Source organism: Chiroxiphia lanceolata, chromosome Z (assembly GCF_009829145.1).
Source record: "Chiroxiphia lanceolata isolate bChiLan1 chromosome Z, bChiLan1.pri, whole genome shotgun sequence".
In the NCBI taxonomy this organism is placed as follows: domain Eukaryota; kingdom Metazoa; phylum Chordata; class Aves; order Passeriformes; family Pipridae; genus Chiroxiphia; species Chiroxiphia lanceolata.
In genome coordinates this window covers 61,637,068-61,650,247 of record NC_045671.1, presented here as the reverse complement: position 1 = coordinate 61,650,247, position 13,180 = coordinate 61,637,068, and the positions used below count along the sequence as shown (strand labels likewise).

The following is a 13,180-nucleotide window of genomic DNA, read 5'->3' as shown; positions in this document are numbered from 1 at the left end:
ACCTCTCCTATCCTTCTTTTCTTCTTTTGCAAATAGTCAGATCTTGACAAAACTGAGAGATCTCAAACTGAGAAAACAGACCACTGTCTCCACAAACATACTTCCCATGCTTAAACCCCTTTAAATGAAGAATTTTAAAAATACTTCAGACTCTCTTCACCTTCACAGCTTAAAGTGGCAGGCTCCCAAGTTTCATTTGCAGTGCAGTATGAGAATTTTCCCTCGTTGCTGTAAAACCCTTCTTGACACTCGTAATGAACCACACTTCCTGGTAGCAAGCTGTAGTTCCCCACAATGTATCCGTGCTTCATTTCAGGGGGGGAACCACATCCAATTTCTGCAAAGAGACTGGGTTAAAAGATCTCACAGTACAAAGATCTCAACAACTTGACCGCTTCAAAATGAGTTGAACTAGATGGCCACAAAATATACCTGACTTGATGAATCTGAGGAGTTGCCAAAAGGGCAGATGATTAGTCCCGCACACATTTGGAAGAACACAGAGAACAAGTTATTGAGCTACATCCTTACTAACATACAGCTGGAGCCACTCACAACACCAAAAGAGCGACACCACAATGTGATGGTGCTTGGCATGTCCCACTCTCATTACAGCAACGGCTGAATGATACTTTAACACCAGAGGAAAATTTCAGGCTCCAGTGCACAGCTTAATTTCGCTATGCACAGAGAAAGTGAGGCACTGTGGATAAGCAGCAATTAAATGGTCTGCCCCTCAATTCCTTCATCTCACTGAACCAGCTTGCATATGAAAGCTACATTCCTTTGGCACATCTGCTTGACAGGGTTCCCTTGTCCGAGTCTGCAGCACCGTCAGTACAGATACACTACCACAGAATATGGAGAGGAAAGTCAATGAGATAAGCAGGGTTATCAGCAATTTTGGCAAACAAAGCAGAGCACTCCAGTCAGGAACACTAGGAAATTACAGGCAGTGAGCTTTATTGACAGTTCTGGCAATAATTCAGAAATAAAGGCTGGATATAATCTAGGCAGCTCCTTCAACCTGGAATGCCTGGGTTCATTACATACTCTGACATCTACAGCTTACACTGCTAGCAATTTTCATCTGGGAAAACCTACACTAAAGAGGAATTTTCAAATTGCAAACTTGGGTTTGGTTGGGCATTTTTTTGTTATGGTAAGAAAAACAGAACAGTTTATTCATGCAGGGGACACAGTATGTAGTAAATAGTTTAATTTATTTTTTTATTCCTCTCCCCTAGGCTTGTTTCATTCAGCTAACCTCTTACCAGCTACTTAGTCTCCCCTTTCCCTTCATGCAGTGTGATTATATAAAAAAGTGGATTACACCACACTTCCTTTCTATTCAGAAACTAACTACATCACCTTCATGGCATTATCAAGCTTCTCTGACCAAGTGCACCTGAAACACTGATGAGAACATGTAGGAATCGTATCTGGTGTTGACTCTACAATCCAGACATCACTGAAACAAACTGAACCCAAGAAGAAAAAAAATATATAGGAAGCAAAGCCCAGAGATGAAGCTTCTGCCTTTCAGACTTACAAGCACAGTCCAGAGTAGCTACTACTGTGTCACGTAACAACTGATTTTGTCTGCTAGCAAAAACAGCATCCAAAGACTCTCACCTTTGCATGAAACTCTGTTTCCATCTGGATGGAAAGAACGCTCTCCATTTTCTAATTTATAACCATCATTGCAGTAACACTTGTAGCTTCCCTCAGTATTCACACATCTTGCATTGTGACCACACAGCCCAGACTCCTCACATTCATCTATATCTAAAAATACAGAAAAAATACATGCAATTCATAATAGGGTTTTTTTAAAGCAATTAATTAATATAGGGCTCAAGCTTTACTCTTCCATGAAGAGTTCTACATGGCTTCTGATGGCTTTTCTGCTAAAACAAAGGAGCTTATAATTGTGTGGCCTTTAAGCATCTGGAAAGAGGATTCTTTCAGTTTTGTAGCTATCTATCTTTTGAATTATCTCTGTTTTACTTAACAAAGAGTTTCCAATGTTCTCTGCTGTTACAACAACCCCAGAAAAATCCTGTGTCTGCACATATCTTGATTAGTTGTAACAGTTCATTACTATAACAAGGAACTGGCTAATATTCTACACTAAACACAAATATGACATTCTGGGGAATTTCAAGTCTGATTTTCTTTAATCTGGCTCCTTCTTATTCTGGAAAGATCATTGTTTGAATGTGACTCTGAAGCAATGATTTGTAACGTAACAGAGAATGCAAAATAGAACCAATTCACAGCTGTTAGGAACCTTGATGTCAAGTAAGTGTTTGCATTCACAATAGGAAGTGCTCTGATATGGTGTTAGAAAGTAAGTTCTACAGTGATGGGAAAGGCTGGTGTGGTAAAAAATTAAGTTCTGGATTCATCATGCTCAAGATTCTTTGTGATGTCTACCTGTACAGTTTGTGCCATCGTTGGGAATAAATGTCTTGTTGTTGTTGGAGGCTCGGTATCCATGAAGGCAAACACAGTAAAAACTTCCATGTGTATTATGACACAGCGTATGATTTCCACAGATCTTGCTGGCTCCAATCTGGCATTCATCTTTATCTGTCAATATATTTAAAACGCATCAGAGAGAGATTAAGAAAAGTGGAGTATCCTCCCTTTCTCACTCTGTTTCGTATAACCAGTCTTCTTATTGTTTTCCTCTGTAAATTATTTGGGAAGTAAACACTGCTAGTAAGCTGAAGTATTCAGACCCAGAGAGGCTGTCATGTCTGGATGAACAGTTTCATGACACAGCTCAAGCTGATGAGTCTAAGAGCTGCTGAAACCAGAGGACCCTGCTCTCTGCTTCTGCTCTTCCTTACAGCATGCACTGATTGCAGCACTTAATGGAACACCCGAGTGGGGGCAATCCCAAGCACAAGTACAGGCTGGGTAGACAATGGGTCAAGAGCAGCCAAGAAGGACTTTGGGGTGTTGGTGGATGAGAGGCTGGACATGACCTAGCAATGTGCATTTGCAGTCCAGAAAGCCAAGTGTGTTCTGGGTTGCACCAAAAGCAGAGTGGCCAGCAGGTTGAGGGAGATGATTCTACCCCTCTACTCCACTCTGGTGAGACCCCACCTGGAGTGCTGTGTCTAGTTCTGAGTTCCCCAACATATGAAGGACATCAACCTGATGGAGTGAGTCCATAGGAGGCCATGAAGATGATTAGTGGACTGGAGCACCTCTCCTACAAGGAAAGACCAAAAGTGTTGGGGTTGTTCAGCCTGGAGAAGAGAAGGCTCCAAGGACTCCTTATGATGGCCTTCGAGTACCTAAAGGGGACCTACAGGAAAGCTGGTAAGGGACTTTTGACAAGGTCCTGTAGTGATAGGACAAGGCTTTAAACAGAGAGAAGGTGGGTTTAGATTGGATATTAGGAAGGAATTCTTTTCTGTGAGGGTGGTGAGGTAGTGGCACAGGATGCCCAGAGAAGCAACCTGGTCTAGTGGAAGATATCCCTGCCCATGGCAGGGGGGTTGGAACTGGGTGACTCTTAAGGTCCCTTCCAACTTTAACCATTCTAAGATTCTATGTTTCTCCTACAATAAGGAGATAACTCTGTGCAGGGTCCAGCAGCCACCAGTTCTTTGTGAAGGAAGGGTAAGAGACGGAGTGAAAGATCAGTGGTGGAGAACCATCCCCTTTAAGCAGTGGTAAGCTATTACACACACTCAGACACAGCATTTGACAGCGTTCTTTGATTCACATATTGATTTGTCATGTATGAGATAGTCGTAGAAGAACACTATCAGCCACACTAACAAAACAAAGCTGAACAACACTTCTTGTGTAGTAATCTTTTGGTAATGAGAAACAATCCACACATATCCTATGTTTGGAAAGATCTATCTGGAAATGACAAAGCTTTTAGCACATTTTGAAGAATTCATTAATAGAAGAATTCATCAATAATACTTGAGAAAGAGCATTTTAGAAATGTACTGAGTTTCTTGTCACTTTATTCACAGGCAGCCTACCTTGACAATGGGTTCTTCCATTGCCTACAAATCCATAGTTGCAGATGCAAACACTTTTTCCTTCAATTTGATGACATGTTGCATGAATGTGGCAAGTTGAACAGACATCTGGAACTGATCTGTTCACAATCGCTTTAAGAACAAAAAAAACACAATTACTTTTTTTTTTTTAGATGACCTTAAGGGTGACCTGGTATGGGTAACAGGCACGAAATGTAAAGTGGACTCCTATCTTCTCCCACCTCATTTTCAAAGTTGCTGGAAAACAAGTCATAGTATTCAAAGACTAAAGATGAAAAATAAACAGAAAGGATTAAACAAAATAACTACACTGAACATTTTTGTCCATCCATCTATTCTCTGACAACAAGCTAAAGAGCTTCCCAACAGTCAGTAAGACTTACAAGGCATATAATAAATAGGTCTATCCAATATTATTAACATCTTCTTCATAATAATTTGTTTCCCTTTTGTCTTGATTTCTGTTTCCTCTGGGGTTTTTGTGTTTGGGTTTTTTTCCTTATTATTTACACATTTGGGCTGCTTATCAATCTGCTTGAATCATGTGTCATCAACATGTATATGGTATAAACGTTATTCATAAAAACAAGGTTGAGAATGCTGCCAGGTGTAAAATGACTTAAAGTCATTTTAGAAACTAATTTATATTAAAAGTGGTTTAGCAGCATACAACACACAACCTAATCTACTGTAATTTAACAGGGCTGCAAGTATACATGAAATCAGAATAAAATATAAACTTACTCTCTTCTTTGTATTCATGTATTCATGGCATTATGTTCAATTTGTCCATGTTTTGTAAGTTCTTTTTGTTATCTTCACATATGCACTCACTTTCCTAATGATAAACCTCAGAATGGATGGCTTTAATGTAGACAAAGCATGCATATGCTTACATACTTTTACATTTTAAAAGAAATAACTAACACTGCACAAGCAGATGTCTCACGATGCTTGACACAGAAATGCGAAATTTTTTACTCTTCTAAGACAGCTCAAATTGGTACGAATACAAACCTCACTGCATATATAGCAGTGTCAAAATTTTGACTACCTTACAAGGTGTCTGAATACATAATCATAACTGGAGGGAGAAGGCATCAGAACACTTTTAGCTTCTAGCTTATCACTGTGATAAAACTGTCCCTCCACATGCACATGGTTTGTTTTACTCACAGTGCATTTCTGAGCACCTTAAGACTTGTGGGAAGCATCATAGATTCCTGCTCCTAATTATCCATGCTTTTATATACTTATATGTGCTTCTGATAAGAAAAGAAAACAAAAACTGTCAGTATGCAATGGCAGCCAACATAGATCAGAAAATTAGATTTATAGCCACGGTAAGAACTTTCTCATGATACCTCTATCTTCTGATAAGACTTGGGAATATCCTCCTCAGATTGCTGCTCCAGGAGACAAAAAAAATGTGTCGACTCTCAGTGCCCCTTTACTACTTTATGACTTTATTTCTCCATCACAACACACAATTTATCACCCCAGCACTACAGTCACCTCACGGTTTCGGTCCTACCCATGTGTTCCCTCAGGCACAGCTCCTGACTTGGCCAGGCCCTCTCAGTTGGGCAGGCTACGAGGCCACTGCCACCACAGCCCTCACCGAGCGGCGAGGAGATCCGCCAGCCACTGCAAAGCACGACGCCCACCACGGGCTGCTCCACCACTAGCACGGGCTGCCTTTGCCATCATCACCGAGGGATGCTCTGCCACCACCACGGGCTGCCTCCAACACCACTACCAAGAGAGACTCCACCACCACCGCCGGGCCCTGGACGTCTCGGTGGGGCTGCGCCCACCTCCCGCCCACAGTCCCCCCGTCCCCCCCGCGGCCCCGGGACGAGGGAGCGGAGCCGGCTCGGGTGACCCCGGCCGCACTTACCCCGCCGCCGCCCCGCGCACGGCGGCAGCAGCAGCAGCAGCAGCGGCAGCAGCAAGACCGGCCCCTGGGCCCGGACGCCCCCCGAGCTCATGTCCCCGCCGCCGCTGCGCCCCTCGGTGCTGCAGCGCCCCGGTGCTTCTGCATCGTCCCGCGGGCGGAGGGAGGGAGCGCAGCCCGAGGGCAGGGCAGAGCCCGCGGCCGGGGCGGAGGGCGCCTGGCGCTGCCCCCCGCGGGCGGGGCACCCTTATCTCCGCCGCCGAGCCCTGGGCCCCCCGGGCTTTTACCCGCGGAGAGGCCCTTTTCCTCCCCCTGCCCCCATTGCCCGCAAAACTCTCTTTTTTCTTCCCTTTTTTTTTTTTTTTTTTTTCTGTGGTGGTGGCGTGTTTTTCTCTCTTCCCTGGCACAACCCCTTTCCTTCCCCGAGACACCGCCTCAGTCCCGGCCGGGCAGGTGGCCGGGCTGATAAGGGCAGATGCTGTCCATAGTCAGGGGGCGGGGGGAGAAGCGGAGGACGGGGTTATTTATGATTCCCAGGAAGGGCGGCTGGAAAGATACACCTGTTTGTACGTGAGAAAGGAAAACACGAGTGTGCCGCTCTGCGGCCGCCGGTGGCAAACGTGACCGAGCAGCACCTCGGATGGTGTCGGTCCGTCGAACAGAGGCGGCCCACGGCAGGTCCGGGGGCTGGGAGGGCTCGGCGCGTCCCCCCTGCCGTCGGGAGGGAGTCGCATCTGATTCCCTGCCCGGCACCGCCTGCGCGAGGCACCAAGAGCTGGTGCATCAGCCCTACGGGTATACGAAAATGGTGCAGGCATCCACAGCCAGCTCTTGATGCTTTGTCACTGCAGGCCTTCGCCGCGGTACAGGTGAATCCTAAAACCTCGTTTTCAGGCAGCACCACTAGCTCTGGTAGCAGTAGCGCTGCCTGAAGAGCTTTCTACTGTAGAAGAGCAGTAATACTCCTAACGCTCACAGCCCTCATTCGTGTCTGTGAGCCTGAATATTAGAAAGAGGAATGCCAAGGCAATGAATGGGAGAAGCCTAGCACAAAGGTAGAATTAGGCATATTTGGTAGCTCTAATGAGATTCTTGAAGAAGTTTTGCTCATATGCTATGTTGTCTTTACATTAACATCCCTACACAGCCAAGTCCTCCATCACGACTGCATTTGAGTGACATAACCTGATGTTTTACTGCTGTGTTATAACAACAAAGACCAAACAATCTCTGTCTGATTTCAATGGATGCAAACCCAGTTTCGTGAAACTATCAGTTTTATCTATTTATTTAGGTAAGTTGGTCTCTTCCAGTCTTTTTTTAATTACTATTTTGCCCACTAAAGTAGGTATGCATTTTTAACCAGCTTCTGCTACCCTTATCCATCCCAACCAGATTCTTCAGCAGCAGTCAGTTACCTTGCAAGTCACCCTGTTTTTGGAAAACAGACTACAGATGTCAATACTGCATATTTCTGCCTTAAATTACTGAAACTGGAGACATGTATGTTCATTGGTGGCAAGTAGCTTATCATTATAAGGAATAGTTCAGAGGGGAATTGTTCTGCACAACATATTAAAATTATTTGGAAATTATATTTTTCCTCTTCCTTGGCAGCCCATGAATAGCAGACCCACTAATCACTGCAATTTCTACCGTTCCTTTCATAAAAAGTAGTGGAAGCAACTTTTTATAATTATAAACACCTCATGCAACAAACAGGAAAATATTTTTGGCAGCAAGCTTGAATAAATACATCATATTTATAAACAGAACAAGTCAAAAATTGTAACAAATATTCTTTAAAGAAAGTAACAAGGATGTGTATCAGTTGAAAATGACCGGAACAAACCTCCTTGCTTTACTCAGTCTGTTACGTCTCAAGCAGAAAATTAATTGCTGTTTAAGACATAGTTCAGAATCTAATTGAACTACACACAAAGGCTAATTTAAATTTAATATATATTGTTTGCATATCTAAATTCAGTGCAGAGTCATAAGTGTCAAAAGATGTTGCAAGGTCATCTGTTCTGTTTTTTGGCTCTTGAAGAAGATAAACTCTATGATTCTTGACATATTTGTCTAACTTGCTCTTTATAGACACAGTGATGTAGAACTCACAGCATTCCCAAACAATCTCTTCCAGTACTTCACTGAATCACAGATCATTTCTTCCCTGAGGTCACCTACCCAAGTCCTGACCTAATTTATTTGGAAAGGTAATTAAACATTTGTGAGAGTAAGACAGATTAGTGTCCACACACGCTGATCTGTAATTGCTTAGGCAATCCTGCTTGTTGCATGTAAAAATCTCCCTAATGAAAACACAGAATAATATCCACCTATATTTTCTGTTCTCGACAGTAGAACAGAAATTCTTTCACTGTTAAACCTAAAGGAAGTTTAGTTTGTAACTACAGTGTTTCCTTTCTCTCTAACGTTAAATTGCCCAGAGGGCATCTGTACCAGTGTTTGCTTCCACTTCTCTTTTTTTGATAGGAAAATAATTCTGTTGGTCAAAGTAGTTGAATTCATCCAGAGATGTTTGGAAGTTTCCTGTGCATTTTTTTCCTTGCAATCGTCTAAATGGAGATAATTGAAAATCAGAAAGCCAAGCTGGATTAAACATCTCCTCAGCCACCTGTATTCATTCATTCTCCTTTGCAGACAGTTGAATGTCACTGTGTCATCTAAATCCCATTTTTTTTCTAAAGGATATTTGGCAGAGATTACACTACTTATTTTGACATATGAAGACAAAATATTTGATACTAATGGCTTCACAAACAGATTTTTAAAAACACAGCAAACATCTTCACCTGGAGTAAATAAATGTATTTCATCCTTGTTAACAGATCACTCAGCTATTCATAATGCAGTTGCATTTTCAAACAGCTTGCTATCAAGCACTTCTTTCCAGCTGGCAAGGAAAAGTGTAACTGCAGCTTGATGGAAGATTCCTTCTATCTCAATTCTGCCTCTGTTGCCTATTTAAAATGAATCAGATTAATAACTGGTTTCTGATTATCCACTTAATTCCCAGAAAGAGAAACAGCAATTGTTGAAGCAAAAATAACTGGAAAAAATTGGCTGACCCTCTTCAGTTTCTTCTGAAAATGCTTCAGTAAATATTGTGCAGAAAAAAAGCAGTCTCTTGTACAAATTTTTCTACAAAGGAAATATTACCACTCAAGTTGTTCTCAGCATTTCTGTCTGTGCTCTCAAGTGTGCCTGTGCTACTGTCTCAACTCCAGGCAAATGAAGTCAAGACGAAAAACTAAATGAGATTTCTGCAAAAGCAGAATTTGAACCTTAAATATTGAATGCTTCTATACAATTACCCTGGAGGACAGGCCTTGGATGAAACATACCTCAGGGCATGCCATATACATCTCACAGCAAGACCACGAGATAAAGTCTGCTGACAGTTGCTGCTAATCAGAAAAGCAGTTCTACAGAGCACAAAGAGCTGCTATCTGTGGGTTTTGGCATAGGAGTAGGAGACCAAACTGAGCTTTGCCACAAACCCACTGTGAGCTTTGATAAGATAACCCCTTCCTGACTCTCTTCACTTCTCCCTCCCACCTAGTTTTGAAACTGGGACAGTATTCCTATGTGTGTTGAGGCTTAATATCATCTGAGATGATGCAACATAAACTCTGATAGAAGCTAGAAGCTTTGATGCCACTACACTTTGCCCCAGTTTTTAAAGCACTAGGATTTAGTGTCAACTAGTTTATGGGACAACATCCTAATGTTGCCAGATCTTGGAATATTGTTCAAGAAGACTGCTGACTAGCCATTGCTTCTGATTGTTTCATGCTGTGTCACTGAGGGCTGGGCTGACTAAAGGCAATAGTTACGAGAGGCACAAAGGAAAAGTACAGAAAAAAGGAATAACAGCACCCCCTTCATATATTATAAAAATAATAAATAAATAATAAAGTACTTTTGTGGTTTTCTTAACTTCAAGTAGATGAACAGATATCTTTTCCTTTTTGATCCTAGAATATCTACTAAAATCTGAAGAGAAAGAACTGGGCAACAAGCTTAATCCTTCCTTCTCTGCCAGGCTCCCCAAGCTCACCCACAGGGGGGTTGGCCTTACTACTGCAGCTGCACAAAACTTAGTAGAAACTTACAGATCAGGCAAAAATGAATGATAATTTATTTGATAAGTACAGGAAGAAAACTAAATCACACTGACTACAGTATTGTTCTTGTATTATACTCTTCTCACCATAAGCTTTGCCTATTTTTATGGGCAAGGTGAGTCTGAAAGTGCTACAACCATTAAATGGAAAATATGGCAACTTGTCAAGTTATATTATCTATGAAGATGAAAAATTTCATACATATGTCTTATGAGAAGAGAAACCCAAATATTGTTTCCTGGACATGTTTCCTGAACACATTCCTGTGCAACTTCCTCTCGGTGATCCTGCTTTAGCAGGGAGGTTCAACCAGATGATCTGCAGAGGCCCATTTCAACCCCAACCATTCTGTGGTTCTGTGACTAGAAATTATGAACCAAACCCTTCTCCTCAAGCTGTTCAATCAGGTGGGGATTCTTTTGCTATGGCTTCCTTCTTTACAGACCAACTGTATTTTGTCAGCTGGCAATCTCATACTTGAATCAACATTTTGTAGTGGGAAAGAGGGGAATAATCTAACAATCAAACCTTTCATAGTAAATACCTTGACCTTCACTCCCTGAGTTGTTCTGTAAGCAATTAAGCTTTCACATGCTGTTTATCCAGTTTAAAGTAACTGTTTTTATGTCAGTTAGAAAGCACCTCAAATTACTGTGGAACACAATTCCAGCAGAGTGAGTTGGATTTTGGATTCATAACATAATGCATTCATTTTTGGCATATAAAATGAGAGTGCTTTTGTTTGGTTACAAAACCAGCACAAGCTCTGTTCTTTCATGTAGCAACATTAAATTAGGTGTAACTCTATTATTTCTACATTTACTGGCAATCAAAGAGAAAGACACCCTGAGTGATGGCATTCTTATGCTGTCATAAATTGTAATAAAGGTTTAGATTTATATTTCTAGTTAAATAAAAGGTCACCTAGTCTTTTTTTTTTTTTCATTCTAATTGCAAAGTTGATAGTCTTGTTTTACTTCAAATAATTTCTGCAAGAAATCAAGTTTGTCTTACAATCACAGAATGATGGAATGGGTAAGGGTGGAAGGGACCACTGGAGGACATCTGGTCCAACCTCCCTGCTCCAGCAGGGTCATCCTAGAGCACATGGCACAGGAGTGCATCCAGACCATTCTTGGGTATCTCCAGTGAGGGAGAGTCCACAACCTCTCTGGGCAGCCTGCTCCAGTATAGCACAGTCACTTGCACAGTGAAGAACTTCCTTTGCATTCTGGTGGAACTTAGGAAGTTACTGCATCATTTCTGCCCATTGCCTTGTCCTATCACTAGGCACCACTGAGAAGAGCCTGGCTCCATCCTCTTCACACCCTCCCTGCAGATACTTACAGACATTAAGAGGTCCCCTCTTAGTCATCTCTTTTGAGGCTGAACAGGCCCAGTTCCCTCAGCCTTTCCTCATAAGAGAGATAGATACTCCAGTCCCTTAATCATCTTAGTTGCCATCCACTGGACCCACTCCAGGAGCTTTGCGTCCCTCGTGTCCTGAGTAGCTGTCCTAGTTAGAACAGCTGGGACCAATTCATCACTGGATGGGTATAGCCCAAAACTGTGTATTCTATAGCCCTCCATGCCATTTCCCAGAAACTGTTGTCAGTAGAGGCCTGTGAGGTGGGGGGATGTTCCTGTCCTCATGCCCTTTTGTGGAATTCCCTGACTGAGCACCCTCACACCCTTTTATGGAATTCCCTACTCTGAGGGAAGAACTGAGCATCCTTTTATGGAATTCCCCACTCTGAGGGAGGGACTAAGCATTCCTGCCTGAGCTGGAGAATATATAAACCTGGAGTTTCAGAACCTTACCACCACTCGTGGGATCCAGAGGAGGACTGCAGCTCACCACCACCCTCGGCTGGACTGCAATCACCACTTTTGGCCGGACTGCAGCAGCTCTCCCACCAGCAGGTTTTTCCCCTCTCCCTTTGCTTTGGACTCAAGGGGGGGCCCAGGGAGCACCGCTTTGTTTGTGCCCCGGGGTGCTGGGTTGTACATTTGGGCTTTGTGGGTTAGGGCCGGTTGCTTGTCTGTGTGGTCGTACTTATTGTATTATTTTATTAAATTGTTATTCTGACTTGTAATCTCTCTTTTGAGTTGGGTTGGTTTCCCCTGCTGGTTAACTTTTAAACCAGCACAGTAGCCCAGAATGGGACATAGCACTGCAGGTGCTCACCACAGCTGAGCAGAGGAGCAGGATCACCTGCCTCAACCTGCTGGCAATGCTCTTCCCAATGCATCCCAGGATGCCATTGGCCTGCTTGGCCACATGGATACACTGCTGCCTCGTGAACTTTCTATACACCAGAATAACCTGAGATTCAAATAATGTAAGCCTGTGAGAACTAAATGATGACTGATCATTTAGGCCTGCACTAGGGTGAGGATGTTTTTCTTAATATGTACTACATCAACCCACTGTCTAATTACAATTACAGATTTTTTTATTTCAGACCCATTTGATGTACAACGAGATGTACACCAGAAGGTGTTTTAAAGTTTGGCTGAATGTACAATCCCATCATTTGGAGAGTAAGTGAGAAGATACGTTAATGTCAGTTTAGCAGTGTGGCCGTTTAGATTGGCTCCTAGACTTTGAAACGGACAAAATCAAGATTAGTCAGCAGGATTTCTCAACTTAAATTCAGCATCTTAATCAAACCCATTGTTTCTAGGCAATTGATCTGCAAAGTTATCAGCAATTTTCCTGTTAGATTTCATGAGACAGTAAGGAGTAAGATATCCCAGGCAAGACAGGATACATAACATCTTATGGTCAGACCCTTCAAAAATAATCTCTTCCTTATCTATTTTCCTGCTGATGATTGGCAACAATGACTGTGAAAATATTTGTGAAGGGTCTTGATTAAAATCATATGCATTAAAATAAAAACTAAGTGTAAAATAAGAGGTGTAATCTTCCCATAATATGAAATTGGGAGAATCTAAGTCCCACAAAATAAGCATAAAGGTACACAGTGATTGAACACCTTTCTCAGAGAAAAACCATTTACACAAGCAACATAGTTCTGCATTGAGTGCTGAATAAGAGCTCTGTAAAGCATTCCAGGAAGTTCTTT

At 42.4% G+C, this 13,180-nt stretch overlaps 1 protein-coding gene across 1 annotated transcript in view; it reads right to left on the bottom strand.

Moving 5' to 3' along the window:
- Positions 1–6,752, bottom strand: part of SUSD1 (sushi domain containing 1) — a 44,522-nt gene extending 37,770 nt beyond the window's left edge. Inside the window, 7 exon segments of the mRNA XM_032676706.1 lie at positions 161–337; positions 1,636–1,788; positions 2,440–2,595; positions 4,017–4,148; positions 5,572–5,710; positions 5,712–5,777; positions 6,495–6,752. Of these exon segments, the coding sequence (XP_032532597.1) occupies positions 161–337; positions 1,636–1,788; positions 2,440–2,595; positions 4,017–4,148; positions 5,572–5,710; positions 5,712–5,777; positions 6,495–6,752 (1,081 nt within the window).
- Between the last annotated feature and the right edge of the window lie 6,428 nt (positions 6,753–13,180).